This window comes from Centroberyx gerrardi, chromosome 1 (assembly GCF_048128805.1).
Source record: "Centroberyx gerrardi isolate f3 chromosome 1, fCenGer3.hap1.cur.20231027, whole genome shotgun sequence".
Lineage (NCBI taxonomy): Eukaryota > Metazoa > Chordata > Actinopteri > Beryciformes > Berycidae > Centroberyx > Centroberyx gerrardi.
In genome coordinates this window covers 6936616-6963409 of record NC_135997.1, presented here as the reverse complement: position 1 = coordinate 6963409, position 26794 = coordinate 6936616, and the positions used below count along the sequence as shown (strand labels likewise).

At 39.2% G+C, this 26794-nt stretch overlaps 1 protein-coding gene across 1 annotated transcript in view; it reads left to right on the top strand.

The window, feature by feature from the left end:
- The window catches only part of adamts7 (a disintegrin-like and metallopeptidase (reprolysin type) with thrombospondin type 1 motif, 7), a 103412-nt gene that overhangs the window by 4951 nt on the left and 71667 nt on the right, over positions 1-26794 (top strand). Inside the window, exons 3-7 of the mRNA XM_071922485.2 lie at positions 6997-7177; positions 8629-8825; positions 15079-15162; positions 19498-19622; positions 23432-23581. Coding sequence (XP_071778586.2) covers positions 6997-7177; positions 8629-8825; positions 15079-15162; positions 19498-19622; positions 23432-23581 — 737 coding nt within the window. The remainder of the gene's footprint in view (positions 1-6996; positions 7178-8628; positions 8826-15078; positions 15163-19497; positions 19623-23431; positions 23582-26794) is intronic.

Here is a 26794-nt window from a genome sequence, read left to right as displayed (position 1 = left end):
TGATACTGAATGTTTTCAGATCTTCAACCAAAATGTATTAATAGATAAAAGGGACCCTGAATGAACGCACATTTTGATACTTATTTCATTTTTTATTTAACACCCAGTGCCCCTGTGCGAAAAAGTTATTGCCACCTTACACTCAATAACTGGTTGCACCGCCTTTAGCAGCAATAACTGCAACCAAATGCTTCCTGTAGTAATTACTGTGATCTCTCACAGCACCGTGGAGCAACTCTGGCCCATTCTTGAGTGAAGAACTGCTTAACTTAGTGACATTTATTGGTTTTTGAGCATGAGGCGCTTGTTTCAGATCCTGCCACAACATGTCAGTGGGATTTAGGTCTGCACTTTGTCTAGGCCATACCAAAACTTTAAATGTCTTGTTCTTCAACCATTCTTATCTAGGCTTGTTTGAGTGTTTCACATTACTGTCTTGTTGCATGATGCAGCTGCGACTTAGCTTCAGCTTGCATTCTCCTATTGATTTCTGACACAAAGTAGAATTAGAGGAGTAGAGTAGAATAGAGGAGAATTCATGGTTCCTTCAATGATTGCAAGTCGAGCCCAGGTCTCCAAACCATGACTCTTCTGCCACCATGTTGGATCATTAGGATGAGGTTCCTACTGCGGAATGAAGTGTTTGATTTTTGATATCTTATATTGAACAAAAAGTTCAATTTTTGGCTCATCTGTATACATAGAGCATCTTTCTAGTATTCCTAAGGTTCATCCAGGTGCTGTTTGGCAAAATTGAAACAAGCATACATGTTTTTCTACTCTTTCTACCCCGTGTCTTTCTGATGGTGGAGTGATGAATACTAACTAGCTGAGGAGAGAGCGGCCTGCAGCTCCTTAGAAGTTGTTTGAGGGTTCTTTGTGGATGATTTTATGCCTTGCTGCTGGAAAAGTTTTGGCAGGACGGCATGTCCCAAACTTTCTCCATTTGGAAAACATGTCTCTGGCTGTGGTTTTTGGTAGAGCCCCAGATCTGTAGAAATGGTTTTATAACCTGCTCCAGACTGACAGGCATCAACAATTTTTTTTCCCAGGGCCAGGGGTCTTCAGGAATTTCTTTTGATCATGGTATGATATATCACACATGATATGTGTGCTGACAACTTCCCTCTGATGGTTTGCTAGATTTATATTGGACCAAAATTAGACTTGGTTTGTAGCTAAAGTATTGAAACAGCTGGCCCTATTCTACTTTAAATCTGGTCATCCAACTGGGCCAAGGGGAAGTCTTCACGAGCCAACTACAGGTCAGTCAGGTCAGTCAGGGTGAGAAACATGGGCATTGTCAAGCCCAAGTTTCCCAAGTTTCCCAATCAATGAAACCGCATTTTGAGAGCATCTTGCCTCCTTAATGTGATGTATTTCCTGTTGGAACAGGATATTTGGGCGGGACATAACACATGGAGGGATCATTCAAAAGTCTAAACCAATGGGATGTCAGTTAAGGAGAGAAAGACAGTTTTATTTGATGGGAAGGGCAGAGGGGTGGGATTGTTTTATTGGTTTTAATTTTTATGTTGCCATGTGGTACACAATGAAGTCACCAGATTTTATGTTTTCCAGGAAGAAAAAGTAATGAGATTTTGATATAAAAATACAATAAAACAATTCTTTTGTCTTTTGTTTTGGGCATAAATTGTTAAATAGATTTATGGTATGATGGTTAGAATGAGCTACAAAGGCAAAAAAAAAAAAGAAATAAAAAAGGCATTTTTCATTTCAGTGTGACTTTGTTTCACCAAACACAAAGAAGAAGAGAGCATTGACAGTCATGCACAAACCATAAATGAAATGGAATGAAACAGAACATCTGTGGACCTGATGGATGAAGAGGGAGACAGGGAGCTTTGGGTCTGCTGTCACATCAGGCTTCATATTTAACATCTGCAAACTTTTAACGTGCATTAATCTCACTTCATTATTCCGATTTATGCCATGTTCATGTGTAGTCCAAGTCTCGAGGGGTGGCAAAATTGTTTCCATGTTATTAGTCAACAGCTTTGTTTTGTGGCACATTGTAATGATTCATGCTCCTCTTAGCAGATTAGCATAAGTGCCAAAGCACTTTTCATCTATGGTGTGTGTGTGTGTGTGTGTGTGTGTGTGTGTGTGTGTGCGTGCGTGCGTGCGCATGCAAGCCACTTGTTTACACTAGCATGTCACAAACACAAAACCTATCATTCTGCTTCCATTACTGGCTGAGGCTTCACCAAAGTGATGGACTGATTGTCCACATCAGTGTTTTTCACTCCATGTTCTCTACTGTGTTTCCTACCACCAAGATTACTAATAATCTACCACCTACTGTCTGCACAACATGTCTTGTGACACAACATATCCAAACAAAATATAGTTACGTTCTACACCATACAAAAAGATGTCCAGACGTTACCTTAATCTCTCATCAGATGGGTTTATTGAGTGAAAATTCACAGTATACTGTATGGCCGTAACCTACACCAAAACAAAACATGCCTCATCAACTGTACATGGGAAGCCTGCAGAACAAAACCACCCAGCGAAGGGTGAAGGCTCCTACAAAAGAGATAACAAGCCCAACCCCCAAACTACACACCCACCAACCACAAGGGCACCCTGCCCCAAACATACAGGTACAGCTGTAATTGGTAGCCTTATAGTTGGTAGTCTTATTACATTACATTACCAAGTAGGGATGAGTTCCATGTGACGCACCAGATCAAAAGAAAGAATTAGTATCAGGCTAAAGCTTTTGATATGGCGTGTGAGTTAGAAGTCACCAAACCACAGAAAGTGTGGGAAATCAAATTCTTGCTCAAACTCCCTATGCAAATACCCTGGATTCTATTTCATGTATTACTAATTATAAATATTTATATCTTCATCTGAATCAAGTCCTTGAAGAGGAGATAATGCATGCAAAGTTTGGGTCAGGCTAAAAATACCATAACTCAGGAACTTGGATACAGATTCAGTAGAATAATAAATGTTCAGTAGTTTTTCTTGGTGACAGTGGTGCAATGACAACTCGACAACTTACAGGCATTCACAGTATTGACAGTAGGACCAGGACCTCACATACAATGCAAGGAGACAATGCAAGGCATACAATAGAGAGTGAACTCAACAAACCATTATATACATGATGTCACTATACATTCCCTAGCGTGGCAACTGTGTGGTTGTAGCAGCAGTGATTGTTCAGTGTGGATTGGTCCAGTGTGTTTCTACTGAAAGAATGAATAGGTTGAAGTTAGTGATGAGTCAAACAACAGTGTAGCACCCTCACTGTAATGCCCAATATCAATCCATTAACCATTTGCAATTATTCTTCTCCAGAGGCAGTATGATTGCTCCCTGGAGAACCATACCGTTTGCCATTAGCCTTGATGCACTTGATGCATACTACTAAACCAAAAGCGCAAAAAGTCAGTAGCTAATAACTGCCACCAAAACAATTAAAAGGTGCAATAATCTGAGTCTTTATAGCAGTGAGGTCATCTTTATGGGAAATGTTTGATGTTGTGCTTAATGAGGACAAAAGTGTACCCAACAACAGAATTGATGAGCGTACTTGTAATTGCCTTTTATAATGAAGGGTGCTGTGAGGCGATGTTTGATATTTGGGAGATGCTTGTCCTTTGTGTCTATGGAAAATCATCGCTTAACAACTTAGTTAAACTTCCACTCTGCCACTCTATTTTGGTATTTGCAAATCAATATTTGGCTGATTATTAGGTATCTTTGTATACCATAACAATTGCAAATATTTACATGTTAAAGCAATATATGTTAAGCAGTCTTTCATACAAATCAAATTCCCACACTTGGATACAGTGAAGTGCCATTGTCTCCTAGGAAACTGCAAGGTTTAAATTGTAGCTCATAACATGCTGTTATATCGCTCTCCTCTTTTTGCTGTTCACTTTTCCTCTATTATCTCCCGAACCAAAATTAATGCTCACTCCCTTGTAAAATCAAGCTCCAAATGAAATATACAGTATATCCTAACAGGTAGCAATGAATGCTAGTGATTCATTGCTCCGAAATAAATATGCGCTTTGGTTGCTTGTTGATTGCCCTGATTGAGGGCTTGAGATGCCAGTTCAGTCATGTCACAACGTGGCACTCAATATAATTAGGTAAATTAGGCAGCACACTGTCTGTACTCTGCACATGTACTCTACTTGGAGTTAAAGAATATACCGAACAGTGTGTAGATTGTTTACACATACTGTACACACTTCTGTATATGTGAAAGGAAAAGTGTCAGATTTCTGACAGGTGTTTCAACAACTTAATGGATGTTCCAAAATAATACAATACTCCTTTCTCTCCCATTTTGTAGCAGCTCAGTTGCAGTAATAATGTGTTTAATGTGGGTTTTTTGTAGTTCAGTGCTTTTCTCTTTAATGGGTTGGTGCTGATGCTTCTCTTTCACTGTAAAGGCCTTGATCTACAGGAGCACAACCTCAAAAATAATAGCACAGCCGACTGTGTCCATTCCCAATGCCCCATTCTTTAAGATGTGATCCTGTATGTGTGATCGCACATGTGTAAAGTAACTTTGTATCAAATATAGACAATCTTGACACCTTGGCACTATTGATGGTGTTATTGTTGTGCTATGTTGTTGCTTGTATTTGTTGCCATCCTGTGGAGTTCAGTGGGCAATGAAGAAAGGCGAAGAGTAATCTTAAAGCACCAATGTCTGAACCTTGAAAATGCATTAATTTTGAACAGTGAACAAACATCTGGTTCAGAGATTATTTATTTTATTTGTTTATTTGACAGGGACAATGCTCAATAAATATATTGTGCCAGATATAGCTGTAAGATAATTTCCATCCGTAGTCCCTGGCTAGATGTCTGGCTGTACTGTACATTAAACAAAATAAATTGTCTCATCCAATCAGAACTGAGTTCTCTTCCAGGCCATGGTGCAGCTCCAGTTAGTGCATTACAACTGGACATGGTCTTGATTAGCAGTCCACTACAAATAACTTTAAATCCTTGTAATCAGCCAGGTTTGCATATAGAATTGAAACGCTTCCTGGAGTGCCACCACTCAGCAGCTTGTATCATTTGAACTGGGGAGAATGGTGCTACCAATAGCTACCTACCAATCAGGGTCCAATATTATGACTGTGGACGAGAATGCATTATTCATACTACCCTAATACTCTAAATTATATACATTTGAAATACATCATGAAACATTATTCTTATCCTGGATACAATTTCACGAAAGATGAATATCAGACCTTTAAAGACTCAACTTGTATTTGGAGTATGACAACCCATATGGGCACACTGTCACTCCACTACTGGCTTTGCTTTCGTTCATTTTTACATTGTCTCAACCCCTTTTTCACTATGAAATTTATCCTCAGAGCATTTGATATAAAGAATGAAAAGATATGAAGGCTAAATATGAATTTAGCATATTTTAGGCAGCAATGTACTTTGCAGGCTGCAGAGAACGTTTTTAGCGTATTTTAGGCTGCAAACAGTTTCTTTTCATTTGTAATGTTTGCCAATGCTAGAGTAAATGTTCTTGTGGCACTTTGCATGTATAAGTACTTTGCTCTGGTTTGTGGCACTTTGCAATTAGCCGCCTGCAAAAGCATCCTGGTGGCTCACTGGGACTAACAACTGCTTTAATGTCTAATAGTGCAAAAATATGGATGTGTTGGTGCAACACCCAGACATAACATCTGACCATTAAAGTGCTGTCTTGCAATTTTTTTTAAGGGGGGAATCCTCCATTGGGAAAACTACAGCGGTTAATTCTGTTGTGGTCCAGCACACCCCACTCCCCAGTATGTACCACTGTGGATTTTCACTGTATGTCCCAACCAAACTGGGTAAGGAGGCTGACTCTGTGTCAACTTGACAGAACAGCACTCCTGTCTGGGCTTCTGTCTGGGACCCCTGTGAGTTAGAACCAAGGGAGAGGAAATGGGAACATAAGATGGAAGGGAATAAAATATAGGGCAGGGGGTGAGATAAAAAGAGTTGGGGAATGGAATTTGTTTTTGGCAAGGAGCCGGTTCTGGATATAGTTTTCTCAGTGTTACTGTTCTTTTCCCTGTCACACATCGTGTAGATAGATGACCTTGGCGTGGTTAGGGTGTTGGGGAGGTGGGAGTTGCCTCAGACATCCTCCAGTGGCGCTAGATGACATCATCAACAGGTGCCAGAACAGGAGCACAGGGTGTCTGCAGAAAATTTGAACCTCAGCCTGTGCTTTTACTATTTCAGGGAGAACTTGCTGTTGTTCTTGTGGGCTGAGAAGAGCTCAGTGTTGCAGCCTTCCAGCTTGTGACTTCAGTAGCTATATTTGTTATTTACAACAACACAACCACAACAACTGCCTCTTGTGCAGTATAGCTAATGTTCAAAAGTTTTTACTAATGAGATGCAGTATTCACTACCAGTCAAAAGTTTGGACACATGCATTTTTCTTTATTTTTACTATTTTTCACATTTTAGAATAGTAAAGACATCAAAACTATGAAATAACACAAATGGAATTATGCAGTGACCAAAAAATTGTTAAACAAAACAAAACTATCTTCTATTTTAGATTCTTCAAAGTCGTCGCCCTTTGCCTTGATGGAAAGGCAAAGGCTTTGGAAAGAAACTCATACATCAGGCATCAACTTCACTGTTTATATTTGTCTAAAAAACACATTTCAAACATTTATCTTATCTTAAAATGGCTTTAAGATAATGAAAAACATAGTACATTCAATCAGGTGTGTCCAAACTTTTGACTGGTAGTGTATATACTGTCTATACTGTATATGAAGGTGCCCTTGCTCACTGGCACTTTTGCAATATTGAGCACTAATTGAGACACAGAGAGAGAGATGCTTGTGTGTAACTCTGACCTCCCTGATAGCGAGGCGAGCGAAAAGATGATTTTATTTGGGGGGATTAGTAGAGTTTTAGAGAGATTAGGAGAAAACCAATTACAACCCTGCTCCTCTGTAGACAGGACTGTTCAAGTTGTCCGATGAGGAGTTCTTTATCCGGCCGTTGGAGCAGTCGAGTGATGAGACCGCGGCACCGCAGGCCCATGTCATCTACAAACGCCATGCCTCCCCCCGCTGGAGTCAGGTAGCACAGCCCATCTCAGGGAAACCAGCTGTCAACGGTACCTGTGGGGTCAAAGGTAACACACTCACACACACACACACACACATACACACCATACGTGAAAAGACAGTAGACATTGTTACAGTACTTAAAGTTATACCTCCTATTTTTTTCCATGACATGCTATTTGTTTCATGCTGGCTCTTGTTTAGTGATTACACCTAAGGGATTGAGCAATCACATGATACATTTCTAATTTCCGTTTAAACCAGGTATATTTTTCCTGATCCTCCATCCATCCTCATCTCACAATCCTTCTCTGACTAATAATCTCAAGAGCTCAGAAGAGAGAAAACATCAGAGTTTATCGGCTGATGAGTCAGCCACTTAAAACTCTGAGTGGGCTTAATTAAGCCTGATAGGAAATCAAGCATCCTACAGTGTTCAAGATGTACTTGCGTTTGTGAATACACTATTAAGAATTCAGCAAGCAACTTGAATTATTCAAAAATAAATTCCCTCTCTCACTTGAGCAGGCACGGTCTCTATGCTTCCGGAATAGGTCAATTGATTTTTCTGAATGATGAGTTGACTTGGGATGATGCATCAGTCGAAGCGGGTCTATTTGACTTTAGAGGTAGCTTTGATAGTTTCAAAGGAGCAATCAGTCTCAAGCATTAAGGATCATTTTTGAGATTGTATGCCCACATATTGCTGTAAATGACGCATGCATACAACCATTCACAAAGGTAAAATCTATGAGCACAATGAAGCCCATGGCATGAATTACATGGGACATTGTATACTGATATGTGTTACTGCTGCCAAAAGTTGAGACAAAAGCAATCCATGTCACAATACAGATACAACTAAAAGACACTCGGACAGCACAAACATCCACCAGCGCTGAACAGTTCTCCAACATGATGTTACACCCAAAGACATCATTCCTATCACTTAGATTTTAAGTTACATTTATTTCTTGATGCTGCAAACATACCCTTAGGATTTAGAATTAAGTTTCGATCTCCATTAATTTTATAGTTATGGCTAAAAAACTATGATTGTGTAATGGCCAATATCTAGATCACCCCTAAAATCTAATAAACTGTTCCTTGGCACAAGGCCTCTCTGTCCACCAAATGTAATAGAAATCTGTTCATAACCTGCTGACAGACAAACTAATTAACTAAAAAATGTAAAAACATAACCTCCCTGGCGAAGGTAATAAGCAATGTCACAAAAATAGATAAAAGGTATTTCTATTCCATTATATTGTCACTATTGACAAAAGTGTTGGGGCTACATGCAATTATCGTTATTTGAGAGGTATGAATAGCACCTACTGCATTAATTCATAACTTTTGACATTTAATTACTGAAGGAAGAATGATAAAAGGAGAAAGGCCATTGGGAAGTTTGAGGTAAGGAGGTATAGAGTGTGGGTGTCAAGTCATATCAAGTCACAACTCATGTGCCACATCCTCAATAACATTTTGGATGTCTGTTCCTGCGTCCCGTCTGCAGATCCACATGGAGTGTTTGAAGGCATTGAGAGGCAGCGGGAGCGCTGGGAGCGCCGCCAGCAGAGAAAGAGGAGGATTCGTCAGCGCTCCGTCAGCAACGAGAAGTGGGTGGAAACGTTGGTGGTGGCTGACCCAAAAATGGTGGAGTACCATGGAAGCAAAGGAGTGGAGAGCTACGTACTCGCTGTCATGAACATCGTAAGTGTCTGAAAATACGCACTGACCACGCATCACACTGTCATCTTCAATTCTGATTACTGAAATCAAATTAAATGATCAGTTGGAGAAATCATTTTGTTGTGGTCAGATTTGAAAGCCTGATGCAAAATAAAGGATTCAACCTTTCTGAAACTGAAAAAAATATATATATTTCTCTATATAATATTGAACAAATTTTAAAGCAGCATATTAACGGTGATGATTAGTTGGTGTACTAATATTCTCTTGTGTCTTTGGTTGCGATTTGACACTCAAAGCCAACTTGCCCAAATCAACTTCCATAATTGGAGTGGAATTAATTTTATCTCTCAACTCCTTGTTAGCAAAAATAACAAGAAGTCTTAAGTTGTCCTCAAAGTTCTTGTACTTTACTTGGATAAGAAAGTTACCAAGCTCATGCAACTTTTAAATCGTTTTTTTTCCCTTTTTTTGCTTTCATCCTGTGATCCACCTGGCCCCTTGCTGTGATGCCAGTAAAGGATAAGACCCTACAAAGAGTGTTCCCAGTAAATGTTTCAATACGTTACGTCAATGTTTTGACCTCATGGAACTTTTTCAGTACAGGTGTAATGACAAAAGGCCAATGTGATTTATAGGAAAGATCAACTGGGAGCATATTTAATACAGCGTGCAGGCCTTTTCGTGGCCTGATTTGCTCTGCCTAGTCCCCGCTGAGAATTGCAGGATGTGTGTGCATCGATTTGACTCCAGGCAGGGACACACCAGTGGGTTTCAATCCAATCCACACTGGTCTGATCTGAATGACAATGCAAAATTGTTCCACTATATAACAGAGACCAAGATTTAACCCCACACTCGTCTAATGCATCCATATCGTATGCCAGGGGTAGAAGTGGGATTATTTTATTGAGATGGGATGAGATGAGATGAGATGAGATGAGATACGATAAAATGAGATGAGATGAGACGAGATACGATAAAATGAGATGAGATGAGATACGATGAGATGAGATGAGATGAGATGAGATGAGATTAGATGTGATACTAGCATTTATGTGCCCAGTTTCCATATTTACTTTGGTACTTTAGATATTTACTCTGCTGCTTTTCAATAACATTAAAGCCAATATAGATGCCTAGGAAAGACCATGATTGCATTCCTATAATGACATTTTGCTGTTAGTTCAAATAGATGACAAATAGATTAGCTAAAAAAAAAAAAGGGTGCTTACATTTTTTCAGACACCCTAATAAAGGACTTGCTGCTGAAACGTAATTTCAATCTCTGATTAAGATAAATAATTGGTCGAAATGAAGTTATGGACAAATGCAAATGCAAAAGGGACTTCATGTCTTGACAGAAAAAAAAGTATAATTCTGAGTCCAAACCAACTTCTTACACAGGAAGTTGCAGTATCATGCAAAACATCTTGCCCCATTTAAGACCAGATTCTGATTCAGTTTTTCCATCCTCATGTTTGGTAACACAGTGACACAATGTTTGCCTTTTTGTTTGTGTGTGTGGGACTGCACCCCTGATTCTCTCTTCATCCGTCTTGTTTCATAAGACTACATCTCCCTACCCACTCACACACATGTTATTACTGCCTCCTAGTCAGGGGTTAAGTCAGCTGACCCCGTGTCTGTTATTGGTTAGCACATTAGAGGGTTTTTCCAAAATACAGTATGTCTGGCCTGACCACAGCTACTGAAAGGCCTCTCAAAGGACAGAATATCAGGAAAGGGAATTCAGCAACAGAGAAGCCCACGGTCTAAATGACTTAACAGACAATAATACATGGAGGAAGCAGCCATTATTCCCCACATCCTCTCATGGTTCTTTTTTTGAGTCCTCTATATGCTCCAGCTTTGAACTTTTAGAGCCCCAAACGATTCAGTTTTGCGCAAACAATCTCGTACAGCATCAAGGGAAACAACCTCTTAGCCACATCCAAACAATAAGTGATGGCATCATCTTCCTAAGCAGCCAGCTGCTCCATTGTCTCAACACCGACGCTATCTTGATGTTGTCAGCTTCACAAGAGGTTCATGCTTTTGTATTCTGCAGTGTGTACCCAGTGTTATGCTTTTCACATACTTGATAGCCAGGGCAGTTATTTGTAGAGGGAAAAAATGTAATCCCATTCACAAAAATAGCTCTGTACTCCCTTTCAGATGTTGACCTTATGGTCAATTATGGCATTTTTTTCTGAGATATTTGTTATTACCTCCAATGGAGTTTTGTTTTTGCCCCGTTCCATCTGTCTGTCTGTCTGTTTGTTAGCAGGATAACTCAAAAAGTTCTGAACGGATTTGCATGAAACTTTGTGTCAGGTTTGTTCATTGGGCAAAGAATTACTGATTAAGTTTTTGCACCGATTGGCCAAAGGGGGGCGTGGCAGTGGCCGTGGCTTCTCATAAAAACGCATATAACTTCTGAACGGATTTACGTAACACCATCAAAATTTGTGGCCAATCGGCAAACATAAGAAGAGGCAAACCCTCCATAAATGGCCCAATCAAACAACATGGAGGCACTGGAGAGCTCATTTCTGGTTTAGACATAACCGCCCTTCCAATTTTTCCAAAACTTGGCACAGTGGTAGAAGGGCAGCCCTAAGATATAGGCTAGTGCTGATTGGCCATGTGGTGTTGTGATAATTGGCTAAAACACTTCAAAGTGGTGAGAATTTGAACAGGTAGATCGGTCCAGTCATGAAAATGTGAAACAAATTGGCATGGAAGAAACGATTAACTTTTGGTGAAAATCCGACATGTGGAACTGGCATATATTGACAATTGTACAGTGTTAGTAGTAGAGCTACTGAGTGCCATATAGTTACTGTATGTTATCAAGGAGGAGATCATATCGATGATAGTAATGAAAGATGCAATGGGATTTCAAGATGCACTCAATCCACATTTTACCCTCAGGACTACAGCAAAGTGCTGAGTTTACACTATGTGGCTGGAGAGGAAACGTGTATAAACAACAGCATATTGTTGCTTAAACAATCCAGGAGATTTAAATGGTAGGTAGATCTATTTTTACTCACAGGATGAACAGTGGGAAAAAATAGGTCATGACAATAAAAACTGCGGCTGAAAGCAAGTGACGTAATTGAGAAGCTTTTCAAAAAATGTTTCAAAGTTGATCCAGCTACAAGTTGAGCACCATGAAGGTCTATGAGTAATAACAGCTGTACTGTGAGAAACATAGGACACAAACAGTGTTACGATGAATGAGTTCCTTTATCAGACCGTCAGAGCGTCTCTGTCTGCAGTGCCACAATTACAAACCTCTGTACAGAAAGTGTTGTGTGGAGACTATTTGCCCAGCAGCAAGAAAAATGAATGGCATTTGACGAGTGTTGGGTGAGTGTTGTTGAAATGATAAAACAACTCTGATGTGCAGTAAATGAACTGTTTATCTCAGATCTGCAGCATTTTATTATGTTTATGAATACGTTCCATCATGTGACTGCGGGATGAGAAATACTGTATGTCTGGAAAATGGTTGTTGTTCAGAAGTTAAGGTGAATTTTGAAAAGAGGAGCTAATTCAGTGGACATTATGGACAAGATTAGACTTAAAGTGAACAAGAAGGTCTTTGTTCATTATGGTTAGTTTTCTCATTTGCACCCTGACAAGGCCCGCTGAACACCAATGAGGTCAGCCTGGATTGAGCCAGAATTTCAGAATTTTTTTTTATAGTCACAAACTCCTTCAAAGTAGTTTTGAACTAGCTGGCTGGTCAAGAGAAGCACAATGTTAAATTCTTCATTTAATGTGGTTATTCTCAACAGAGGACCAAGCCTTTTAGAAGCAGTCGTGGCCTCCCGTGCTCGACACAGCTGGCTGACATTTCAAAGTCGGCTTTAACTGCAAATGAAACAATTTAAAAAGAAATCACAGCAACGCTCTAACAGAACCGTTCAGCACATGCAGCTCCAATCCTCCCGACAGTGTCGTGTTGCTCACTGAAGAATAGAACAAACGTGTTAGGAACTATAATGTAGAAATGCATCGGCACATTACGTGTGAGGGAACTGGCCACTGTTTTAATCATCTCCACTCTCAAGCTGGTGTGCAAAATTTTGTCCACTTATCACATACGTACAGTATCTTATGATCAAATCGTCTGCAACTGTCTTTTAACTATTAACATCTTAATTATCATTACCATAATTAAGTGCTGAAAACTTAACTGAAATAAGACCTCAAGCAGTGCAAATCTTGCACTCATTCAGCTGTGAAATTGGGAGATTATGTTGTTGTATCTAGTGTCAGATGTAGATGTTTGCCTGCACCAGAGCTTCCATTGTAAGACTCATTTCTATAGGCTTGAATCAACAGATTTGTATTTTCTAATTTCCAATATCCTTATATATATACTGTTTCCACTGCTGCTCATTTTAGCCTATAAAATTCTTTGCGCACTTTCCATCCATGTTTCCCCATTTCAACTTTGTTTTGGGTTCAATATTCTTCTCTCTCTCCGACTATATTAACCAGATCAGAGCCTCAGCTGTGTCCAGAGGTTTTGGGTTCAACCCTGTGTTAGTCATACCAAATACTTGAATAAAAAAAAATTGTTTTACAAAGATTTTTAATAGACCATTGTTGTGTCTTGGAAGGTGAAGGCTGCTTCACACCATAGAAATAGACAATAAGCTCCTTTCCAGTCTTACAAGGTTTTTCTTCTCACGAGGCCATTGTCATGAGGACACAATGATGAAAGTTTTGATTTTTGTTTTAAGAGGAAATCTCTGTTGAGTGAGCTTGTGCGTTTTGATAATAGCACTCACACTCTCGCGTGTCAGAACAAAGTCCTGCACCGTTTTTCACCTCTCATCTGTAGGAGATGTTGACCCTGACCATTCTCCGTTCCTCAGTAATTACCCATAACAACAATTACTTTACCTCCATCCCTCTGTACAGTTCTGTTCAGTACTGCAAGGTTGTCACACACATCCTTGGTTTGGTACCATTAGCTGTCAAGATATATAAAGAGTTTCATTTCACACTACCCACTCACTTGACTTTTCCACTCCAGCCCTCCTTGTTAGTTGATGAAGAAGGAGCTCAAACCAGAGACAGAGCTGACGTGTGTCAAAAGAAACTTAATGAAAAGCTAATCAAAGAACATGTGTTGACGCATCTTGATAAATGCAAACCTACATTATTGTCAAACCAGTAAGTAATTTATTTCTCAAAGTGTCATGCACCAAAAGGTGCCCAGCCCGCATGGGCTTACAAGACACTACAAACATAACAAACAAGAGCAATAACATACTGAGAGCGAAAGAACAAATATAATACACCTCCATACATGTCAAACAATGTCAAACCAAATATGAACACAATCCTGCTCCTTAGGCATTACAGCTATAAAACATAACTTAGGCACATCTGAGGCACAGACTGTGCCTTTAACACATCAAACATAAAGCGCCCTCCTACGCTGTTGGTAGGCCTACCAACTGTTCATACTAGTATAGAAGTGTTAGGTTAGGTAATCAAACTATGATTGCAGCAAAGTTTGACACTAAACAATATAATAGTTTTTTTATGAGAGGGGGATTATGACTCAGTGCGGAAGCTTGATGCTGATGGGTTGAGTTGTTGTTAAAATTCCAGACTCAGGTTGTTTGCTGTTTATATCCACCAAGGGATTCCTTTGTGAATCACTCACATTATCGTATAAATTGCTTGATGCGTAAAAGGAAAGAATGAGAGAAATGGAAATATCCAAACAGACCACAAGATGTTTGTGGAAGGGAATTTGTTTTTCTGTGTTTTATTATTTCTTTATTTTTTTGCATACATTTTCAATGTGTGTGTTTACCTTAAAGTGGAATAGTTCTGAGATGATTGAAATCCAACATGTTTTTCTCTGATTGCTATTGAACACTGAAAAAGATAGATGAAACAACAATTTTAAGGTATATTGTGTGTAAAATAAAAAAAAGCAACTCAATTTCAGGGTATTGTTTATATTGTATTGACTGTTGTGTTTTCTGCATGCTGATTCAGTGGTTTGCCATCATGTGAAAGTTTTAAAATTAATCAATCTTTTTTAAGTACATTTACTTTTAGAGATATTCCTGCCATTTTCTTATGTACAGCTTATATAATATGAAATATGACATAATATATATTGTATACCTATACATTGTATTATGATTTTTCTTGACAGTAGTGTCCACTCTTGAAAGACAAGGTATCAACACCCAAATGCATTACTAACAATAGTTAATGTGTGCTTCAGGTGTCGGGTCTGTTCCGGGATGCCAGTATCGGAAACGCAATCAACATTGCAGTTGTTCGTCTCATCCTGCTGGAGCAGGACGAGGTAAAAACACATTTTTGTATGTTGACAATATAGTCTAAAAATGTGTCGATTATACCCATTTCAAAGAACAGAAAGCGTAAATATTGCACTCATTCAGCTGTGAAATTGGGAGAAGATTGGGAGAAGACTATTTTGTTGTATGTTATGTCAGATGCAGATGATTCCATGCTTCCATTTTAACACTCATCTCTATAGGCTTGCATCAACAGATATGCATTGTGGTTGTCGATTATACCCATTTCGAAGAACAGAAATGTTACAAACTGTATCCCTCATATTGAACATAATATATAGCATGGGTACAGTGTTTTTTTGTGTGTTTCTGTGTGTGTGTTGATAGTATTGTCCTTTATGGTAATGGGCCCACTATTGTTATCCACTATCTCAGCTGGCCAGTTGACCACCTTTGTAATACAGTCCACCAACAGTGGATTGTATTCCATATACCATTATACACTGTGCTACACATATACAGTGAGCTGTTTAAGGGTTTTGGACAGTGACCCTCTAAGCTCCATATTTTCATTACTTTGGATACTTTGGATATGAAATGACACGATGACGATGTGGTTAAAGCACAGACAATCAGATTTTATATAATTTAATAAAGCAGTCATTTTCTATCTCTATATAAAGATAATTCTCAATGTGGAATGACTTTTAAAAGTCTGAAGAGCATAAATGTCACCAGACTACTGTAAGTCTTACTGTCAGGTTCTCTTTCCAGCAGCAGATTACACCCTAGTACACATTAAAACCCTAACAAGATCTATTGAAGAGACTTGGTACAAGACCTTGTAACAAGAAAGGTAAAATTAGAGTAATTTGAAGTATGAATAATACATGTTACGAAAACGTTTTTTCTTAGTGAGACATATTTAGCCCATGTGGGTAAAGGCGGTGAATAGGTTTGCAAGAATTTTGAATTTTTCTGTTGTTGAAAATTTCTTGAATTTCCATTCCACTTGGATAGGAAAGAGTAATTTATATAGACCGAAATAAATGCATTTTGAACTACTTTTGTAGCACAAGAGTAAATGCAAAAAAGCCAAGGGGGTGAATACTTTTGATAGCCACTGTACCTCAACCATGTACTCCATACTGGCCCAGAGTCATTTAAGGCTGAGTATAGTCATAGCTGAATTGTTAGAAATACAGTGAAATGTCTGAAAAGAAAACCTGACAATGTCCTATCAAGAGTCTGAAGAGATTTATGCAGACATTTAGAAGAAAGAAAGTATACAGCATATGAGAGTAAAAATATCCTCAAAATAAAGCTGACAAAACACCAAATAGTGTCCAAATACATATGGGGCTTACTGTTAGTAAAGGTGCATTCATAATGGTTCTAACCAAGGTCATGTTATGGTCAAGATTTCTGGTTTGAAGTGGGATTAGATGACATTTAAATGATCCCTGAGGGGAAATTGGGTCATTTCAGCTGCAGAGAATATTATATAGACAAGAATAGAGTCGGCACAAGTGCTCCTTGAAGTGTTCCTTAGTACGCCTCTGGAGGATAAGCATAGGAGATTAAAGGTGATATGTAGCCGCATCATTTCCGAGAGGATGGGAGGCATTATCCAAAACGGTATTCAGTTTAGACCTCATCTCCCCCTCTGCCACTTGAGCCTCCTCAAGAAGAGCAGTCTACTCTGTCTTTTCCTTGTAGGGAGTGTTTGTGGTGTCAAACCAGTCCAATTTGTTTGATGATATGCAATGCCAAGAACTCGTAAGACTGCACCTCCCTGGATGATGACAGGTGTCAGTGACCTCCTGCTCCATCGGAGGTCCACTCCCAGCTCCTTCGTCTCACGGATGTTGAGCTGCAGACGGTCGTCCTCGCACCACTCGACGAAGCTCTCCACCAGACTCCTATACCCTTTATCACTGATCTCCATGATGAGTCCCACAATGGAGGAATTGTCAGGGAAATTCTGCAGTTGTCATGTCCCAGAGTTGAATCTGACATCTGTATCTGTAGATAGTGAACAAGAAAGGCATCTGTAGTTTCCCTTGAGGCTCCCCCATGTTGCTCTCTGTCATGTTTGACATGTTGCTCTGGAGGCGAACAAAGTGCAGCCTGCTGATTAGGTAAACCATAACCCAACCCAGGATACCATGGCGTTCTCCACCTGTGTTGCTCTTAGATTATTCCTGAGCAGGAGGGGCCGGATGCCGCATGGTGTTAAAGCTCTAGAGAACTCGAAGAACATGTTTCTGACCATGTAAGCCCTAGATGGGTGAAAGCTGTGAGGGTCCAGAGAGTCCTTTACCATGGATCTGTGGTTCTGCAGGACCAACCTCTCGAACACTGCGAAAATGTCAAGCTGTCGAGTGATTTTAACTTGTTTCCGGACCTATCAAGCTTATTTCATGATATTTTTAGTCAAATTATCTCACTGCACTGGCAGATATTCTTGCTGGTTTCATTAAATTTCACTTAAATGCCAACATGACTTCTTTCAAGAAATCATCATAAAACAATGAAGAAAATCTCGAAAAACAAGGAACTTTCTCCAAGACAAACAAGTTACATTATCCTGACAAAAAAGGCACATTTGTTGAAACTGGTAAAATTATTTGCCAGTGCAGTAAGATGATTTCAAAAAAAAAATCCTAAAATAAGCTTGATAAGTCTGGATGCAAGATAAAATATTTAACAAGTTTGTCAGTGCAGTGAAGGACTTCATTATAGAAAATGACAGTGCTGCCGGTTTGTAGACGTTGAGGACTCTGGGACATCCCTTCTTGTGCATTGGGACAAATGCAGGAGGGCAAGACATTTTTCATAGTGGAGAATAAACTTTCTTCACGCTCACAGAAAGGTTGAGGTCGCTTCCTGTTAGCCTGTTAGCTTGCTCACTAAGTCAATATATTGAGAAAAAAGGATCCTGGCGATTTTTTTTATTTCACCTTTTGGTAAGTCAATACTGTATACTGGGATAAAAACAGGAGAAAAAAAATGGTAGAACTTAGAGAATAGATCCTGGTGATTTTTTTTCCCACCTGTTTGTGAATCAATATATTGATATAAACATGGGAGAGAAAAAGATGGAAGGCAATAGATGGAACTTAGATATTGCGATCCGTTTCTTTTTTTTCTGTTGCCTCTGAAGGCTTCCGTATCTTATTCACTTGACACACACTTGATATTGGAGGCTGCTTGGTGTAATATTTACTCTTCCTCCATTTGCACGCATGCATCCTACAAATGTTGTTTATTATATCCACAGCTGTGGAAAAACCGTATCACATTTTTTTTATAAGTAGCTCCTAGCATACAGTATCTGTCAGTTCAGAGCCTGACAGCCTGGTAAGAGTAAAGGCATGGTCACACATTCATTAGTGAGTGAGAATATAAGAACATGAGCATGAGAAACAGCGAGGAGCCATAGAGATTCTGCTCATCCAACTACACCCCCAAACCGTTTAAGCTCACACCCGATTTCTGTCTTTAGTCGTTCTCAACAGTCTCTGATTACAATTCAGATCACAAACAGCATTTCATGTGACACCATCTAATGGCATGTCATTAGAAGATTCACTCGGCGCTGCCCCTCCTACCGAAGGACCTGAGGGGGTGTGATGCTAGAAATCTTTGATCATTCCTAGTCTGTGATGAGAATTGACGCAAGAAGTGACATGAAGTAGATGTGCTTTTATCCATACAAACGCAAAGTATAATTGTTGAGGCAGTGTTGACGCTGAAGACTGTGCTTGCGTCAGCTAAGGTATTTCTGACCTTGTTAGAAAAGATCGTATTTGTCTTCTGTTGTTCCGTTGTTACTTCGTCTCTTACCTCAGAGAGAGTAACGGCTCTTATCCTGTTGTTGAAGCAGCAGTTCCTAACCTAAGAATATACCTCCATACTACTTCAATTCTGAATGTTTATTGCTGCTTTTTGATACTTTGAACCAAATCATCACGCATCATCCTGGAACACATCAGCTGGTCCAAGCCAACTTTGAAAATGACAGTAAAAACTATACGGCTTGCAGGCTTGGTGGGAGAAGGGAACAAATAGGTTTTGACAAAAGTCAGAGGCCCAAAGTCAAAGTATACAGAGCAACAACACAGTGAGAAATGAATCTTTCACCTTACTGTTGTCTCAATGACTGTTATTAGAATAGCCTAAATGGCCACTTCTAGGATGGTGTCCTCTAACAGAACCTAAAGTGCCTAATTTATGCCATTTCCCGTCACCCAGCCCTTGTATTTTTCAAGTTCTGTGCACAAGTGATGGCTCATTTTGTGCACTTACAGTGCATATGCTGCTAATTTGTGATGTTTAAGTACTCTTGCCTTCCTCTCAATGGTGTTTGCGGATGACAGGATGACTTGAAGATTACCCATCATGCTGACAACAGCTTGAGCAGCTTCTGTAAATGGCAGAAACGACTCAACATGAAGGGAGACGAACACCCGCTCCACCACGATGTGGCAGTCCTGCTCACCAGGTAAATAAAATCCAGTAGGCTATTTTTCTCATCATCACATCAATACCTATGGCCCAAGAGCACAGCTACTGCTGAGTCCTAATTTATGTTTGCTGATGTCTGTCATTCCACAGCAGTTACTGATTCGCTGATCAGATGGTTGCATCTGTATGTGAAAGATTCTCATCAAATTTTGATCAGGTTTATTTTCATCGCTCACATATTGTGGCTTATCTCATTGTGTGTTTGGACATCTCTCAGTTGCCATGTTACCAACATGATGGTAGCAACTGTAATTTTAATAGTTTTCAGATCCCAGAGTAACCAGTAATCAGGTCCCAGGTGCCTCATTGGATCAATTGCAATAGGCAAGGCAATAGAGCATAGCAGGGCAGTTGAAGGTCAATGCAAACGCTCTCACAACAATCTACTGAGAGAATGAGATTGTTAGCTGTTTCATTTCTGTTATTATTCATCAATTTCTAGATATAACTGGGTTTTGATGACACCCACTCAAGGATAACCCCAAAATAGATTTTACATGTTATTCCCATTGTTAACAGTAGAGCTAGTGAATGCTATCTGAAGCTGATGTAAACCTCTAAACCTAAAGACATGTGCTCAGTATGTGTGTATGTGCTAGTTGGAAACAAGGGACAGAAAGGTGGACTAGTTGGTTGATGATAGAATGAGGAGCTTGCCAATTTACAGTGAAAAACACCCTCTCTAGCTCGCTGCCTATTCAGTAATCAGCTCCTACTATCTGGTTCATTTTTTTTTTCATATAATAGCTTGAATCATCACAACAGAGAGAAAATCTGGCAAACAAATTACAGACAGTGCACTCTACCGGGGCTGTCTGCCATATTTGGTGTTTGAAGCCTTGCCAAATATGGGACCGCAGGCTCCATTGTTCATGTCACATTCATATCACAAACAAAAGCCTCAAATTGAAGTCACTTGACTTCCTATCAACAGGGAAGGACTGCTACCCATTCCAACAAGCAAGCGTTACAGAGGCAGGAGGAGAAATGTTCCTCACTGGAGTATGTGCCTGTCAGTTCAACCTGACAGCATTGTTGTCTTGGACAGTTCACTCTAAATGTGTGAATTTCAAGCTCTCTCAAAGCTAGAAATCAGAGAGCTATGAGTAATCTGAGATGTCATCAAGAGACAGTTTCATGTGAAAATGAATGGGAGACTGACAATGTGCGGAGTAACCCAGCTACTGGCCATGCTCTGTTTAAGGGGTCTGAATATGAATGAATAACCAGTGAATATGAATAAACTATTTAACAAAGCAGTCTGCCCACAGATAACGCAGTCTGCCTGCCAAAAAGTATGAAAAGATCCCACTTATCTAATATTTAAGAAATCTTGCATTGTGATTTGTTTGGCATAATACTATTGAAACTGCTCTGCCCTTCTCATGATGTTCAGTATGCTCATAGCCTATAGCCAGGCAAATGAGTAAAAAATACCAAATCCAAGAATGCCAAGTTGATAATTGTGTCCTTGTGGAAAACATTCCCAAGTTGTCTAGGAAGAATGAACTCCTCAAGAACACAAGCACACAAACACAAGCTGTCTCAACCAGCTCTGTACTATAGACTATTCGGCTGTTTGGACATGATTTGTTGTTCTCATAGCAGGTCTTGTGGCTTCCCATTTGTTCACGTAAGTCAAGTCACCACCTAGTACATCATCCGCTCAGCTGACAAGTAAACTTCTGTGATCTTTTTCCATCCTCCGTCCACTTCGTTCATTAGTTATTACATAAAACGTGTCATGGAGGACACAGGAAGACAGAGACAGAATCCTTTCTGATTGATAAGTCTAAACCAGTGGTCGCCAATCTTTTTGGCTTGTGACCCCTTAAAACGAAGCGATGCTTGCTCATGACCCCCATCACAGGCTGCATATGGAGTGGTGAACAGTTCAACCAAAGAATGATTTTCCCTTTTCTGGTTGTTTCATTTGATTAATTATCAGAGGAGACCTATAGACTGAAAACTATTCCATATTTCGCAAGAAAAAAGCAAAAATTAGAGAGAAATCAGGAAAAATAGACATGATAATGCATTTCTATAGTAGAGATATGTTGCGTCATCCCCCAAGCACCTAGAAAGCACTAGAACACTTTTTTAAGAGTGAACAATTCCTTGTGAGCTCTTCTGTGAGGCAGAAGCCCCAATGAGATGTCTTATTACATGTTCATGACAGACTTACAAGCACATAGTCACTGTACCACCCTTACTCATCAGGAATGGAAAGATAACAAGCATCGGCATGAGCAAGGAGTAAAAGACAAGAGATCAAGAGAAGTGTGATTGCAATGGGAGATCAAGTGCTCTGATGAAGGTCGTAATGACCCAAAGCTTAGCCAATGAATGTGAAACCTGCCTTGGTTTAAGCGAGTGGATGTTCCTCTTTGAATTGACTGTTTTTAACTCCAGCACCTTAACAAAGCTTTGGCTGGCTGAGCAGTAGATTTCCTTCCAGAGTGGGAGATCAAGTAAAAGGGCAAGGATGATGGATGAGTGAGAGCGCAGCAAAGACACAGTTCAGTGGTGGGAGAGTGGAAAGGGTCATTACTACACCCGCCCGCTAGTAAGGGTCATTACTACACCCTGAATGGTGGGAAGTTTTGGGGGACAATTACAGGCACAAACAAGTAAGAGGCAAAAATACTAGAGTACAAAGTTTCTTCTCTCACTTCTTTCACTCTCACTCTTCTCTCACTCTTCTGTTTCTTTCCGTGTCTTGCTATCTGTCCCTTCAACTTTTCTGTTGCCATTACTCCCTTCCTCCATTCCTTTGATTTCCACATTACCTCAAATCTTCCTCTGTCCTCCTCCCTGGCTGATGGAGTCTCTTCACCTCTCCTCGCTGCTACCATTATCCATCATTCCATGTCCAATTTTTCACTCTCCTCACCTCCTCATGTAATTTTTTATTGCTGTAGTTTCTCCTCCTATTTCCTCTGACTTCACTATCTTGCCTTTTTTTGCTTTCCTCCCTGCTCCCTCCCTTCCCTGGTCTTCTCCCTTCAACTTTAAGCAAAAACTAGAGAATTGATTTTCGAACCACTGGCGAATTGGAATGCTGTCTGGATGACTGTGAGGACTTTCCAGTGATAAAGTAAGCAATCGATTATAAATTAAAGGCAAAGAGCAACTGTTAATATAATAACTTGCTATCAACATAATAAACCATTCACATAATAACAATTTGCAGCCAATGGTGGAATAATCCTGTTTGGAAGAAGTCTTAAGTGATCTTTAATACTGTAGCGTACATTGCCAGTCAGATCACTTTGTATTTCTATTTACTTGTAATGAAAAGTGCATTGCAAATAAAATGTATTATTATTGTCATTATTGTACTCAAGTATTTTATAAACAAAACCCAATAATGCTACATTAAAGGGAAAAAGTTACTAGGTTAATGGTGGGTAACTTTTATTACATTAATGGGGCATTTATTATGTTAACAGGATTATTACACCATAAGCTGCAAATTGTTATTAGAGTTAATGTTTATTACGTCAATGGGAAGTTATTTCATTAACAAGCAACCTTATAAATGATGGAATAGTGTCAATACACACTTTAATTAGTTGTATGATCAGTGCACACAGTGGTTCAGCAGATGTGACACCCTTCTTGTTTCCCTTCACCTTCCTCCTCAGTTCTTTCATCTCCCATCATTTCATTCTTTCTCCATCTCCACTTCATCCTCATCTCCATATCGCTCCCTCTTATTTTGCCCCCCCTCCATCTCACCCAGTATGTGACCAACACCTTCACCTTCACCTTCCCCTCTGACAGGAAGGACATCTGTGCAGCCATCAACACGCCATGTGAGACCCTGGGTTTGTCCCATGTGGCGGGGATGTGTCAGCCGCACCGCAGCTGCAGCATCAGCGAGGACACCGGCCTCCCACTGGCTTTCACCGTGGCCCACGAGCTGGGACACAAGTAAGCTTCCACTGCGCACACACACACACTAACACACACACATTTCTCCACCTGATATCTCATTGTGCAGTGCAACCTCATTTAATTTGACATGTTTCCTGTGTGTTCCACATGTATCGAGAGCTTTGCTTGAAGGTTACATCAATCTGAGGGTCAGAAAAACACAGGATTCAAGGCAAAAATGCCAATTAAAGTTCATGAAATGCTTATGAAATAAAAATTGATGGAGCAAACAGGGCCCCCTCACATTTTGTTTGTTGAGCTGTCACTGCGTTCTGGGTTTTGATCAGAAAACAACCGAGTACACAGCCTGAAGCAGTAGAAAACTTCTGTGATTTAAAATAAAACTAATCTTATTGGTATGAATTGAGTGTTTATTTTCCATTATACAATGCAAATGTATTATTTCATAGTTCAATAAATTGCCCCCAAAAAGGACACCCCTAAAAATCAGATGAAAGGGGAAAAAAAAAAATGCTGTCTGAAAAAATATATTACAAATTTATTACAGTAACAAGAAGGTTTAAATTTTTAAATTTGATCCATTTACAATGATGTCCAAGGACTTTTTGTACATATCCCATTTTCAGGTATGGCACCACAGTTAATGACCAAAGTTGTGAATGGGTGACAGTCGGTGACTATTATTAGACTATCAGTTTAGTTATTACATATTATTAGATTATCAGTTTAGTTATTACATGTTTGAAACCTGACAATCTTCTCGTTATTGTAATAAAACCCAATAATGTAATAATTATTATGCTAACAGGAAAGAGTTTATGCATTATTGGTAGGTATTTTTATTATATTATTTGTAATAAAATTGTTATTACATTAATGGTTCATTACATCAATGGGAAGTTATTACATTAGCTGTTGTGAGTTTAAACAAGGAGAATCTACTGTCAGACAGTTGAGTTATTGAGGGTACAGTTAAATATTGTCCTATTGTCTTTCTATGTGTGTCTTTTATAATTTTATACGGACATTTAACACAATTATAAAGGGGTTTCTAACATGTTGATGAATACATAGCCATATATAGACCCGTGTGTATGTATTTTATTGTCTGTAAAACTGAAAAGAATCCAGCCTTGTACACAATAAGTTTCCCAATATGAAGATGTTTGTTCATTTAGTGGAAACAGAAACGTTCCACAGCCTCACATTGAAGATATCATGCCACAGTAACCTCAACAAGATTACATTTGCTATTCATACAGACTACATTGCATGGGAATTGATTTGATTTTATGCATCGTTCAATATGTATGTAATGTCATACATCATACATGTATGCTTGTTTAATATAATAGGTAAAAGGTAGATTATTTTCCAACTTTGACTATCTGAATGTGCAACCGCAGTGTAGTTTTCAATTCAGTCCTCACCTGGATGTGAGGAAACTGGTAAATGAGATAGCATATTTTACTGATTAATTATCAACTGGCTTTCCATTTCTCATTAGTGTTATTTTATCAGCATTCTCAGCACTTTCATCCTCATAATTACCACTTTTGAAATGTTTTTGTTTGTGTTTAAATGACAATTAGTTCCTCTGATTAATTCATTTCTATAGCTAAGTCACTTGGGGAAAAATGGCAACATCTAAGGCACACACTTGATAAACAAAATACAAAAAAACATCAAACAAACATTGCCTTATAGAGCACTGGTAATCTGGGGGCAGGCGTAAAGCACAGCGATTGTTTTGAAAGTTTATTTTATTAATATTTAATTTTATGCTAATTTGTAACTCCTTCCTATTGGATTGATTGAGCTGTTAATTTTGCTGTCTGTTTGATATGAAAATGCATGAACTGCCCTAATTTGCTACCAGTTCTTCATGGACTAACGCATGCTAAAGTAAACAAAACTGTTATTTTGTTCCCTGCCAAGTGGCAACTAATTAGCTGGGAGCTGGGAAAGTTAGTGGATGTTGCTCTAATAAAGCCTGCAGTCCTCCTTGTACAGCTGTTCAAGACGTTTGTGTGGGAGGACTAAGGAGAAAAAGCAGGAGGGAAGCAGGGAGGAGACAAGGTTGTCATTTCTATCTTTATGACTGTCTTCGCTTTTTGACAGTCAGGAAGAAAAGGAGTGAAAGAAACTATTTAAAGCTCAATAGTTGTGACATACTTCTTCTCACACCAGGAAATGAATATTCCAGTGAGAATAAATAATTCTGCTATGTAAATTAGTCCTGTCAGTTAAATTGTAAATCAAACAATTAGAACTTTTAATCACAAGGAAAAAAAGATGTGCACCCACATCATTGCCGCCCTGCTGTGGCAAAGCTGCAGGAAGCTCCTTGGTAGTCTTCCAAAAAACACTGTGCCAAATTAAAAAAAAAAAAAAAATTACAGTGAATTTTTATTCTAGTGCAAGTCATTACACAGCTTTTGTGAGACAGTTCTATGTTTTTGGTGAACTGCTCTACTTTAAAACTTTTTCTCATTTACACTTTGATGATTCCTTTTAACTAGGCGATGCTGAAACGCTCGTTCATATCTTGGCTCTTACTCCTGGTTTCCCATCCCACTCTCATATAGAAAATCTAATTAACCATAAACAATGTTTCACCATATCTTACACTCATTACGGTATCATTGCATCAAATTGCATATTATTGTCTATTCTTCTCTATTATACATTTGTGCAGCAACAGCATTACAGTTGGTTTATCCCTGAGATGGTAGTTCTCAGTCTCCCATGTTTCTAATGGCAAAGGCACAAATAATGACTGTTTGTCGGTATTCAAAGGTGCTCTGTGTAGCATTTTTAAACATCAATATATCATTGTCAAATACCTAATTACTGTAAACAACTGAGACCATATTTGAGTTGATTGGTAGCCTATATCTGGCACCAGTGGTATTGTTAGTGCTATTGTTTCTCAAAATTAAGACCACATTTCCCATAAACTGACTTAAGAAGAACTGACTTAAGACTTATGCATGGATGCATGGATCCTCGCATGGATGCTTCTTGAGTCGTAGGTTTCCTCTTTCCCTTTACTGAAGAGGATAAACCTGTTCAAAGTGATTTTTCCATCTAAGAATTTACATTGTGAGAAGAATTAGCACTGGAAGAACAGCAAGCCTTTTCCTGGTTGGTGCTATAAAGCAATATTCCTTTGTGCCGTAAAGCAATTCAGCAGATTTCCCGCAGATTTCCCTCTACCAGCCGCTACACCACATTTTACATTATGTG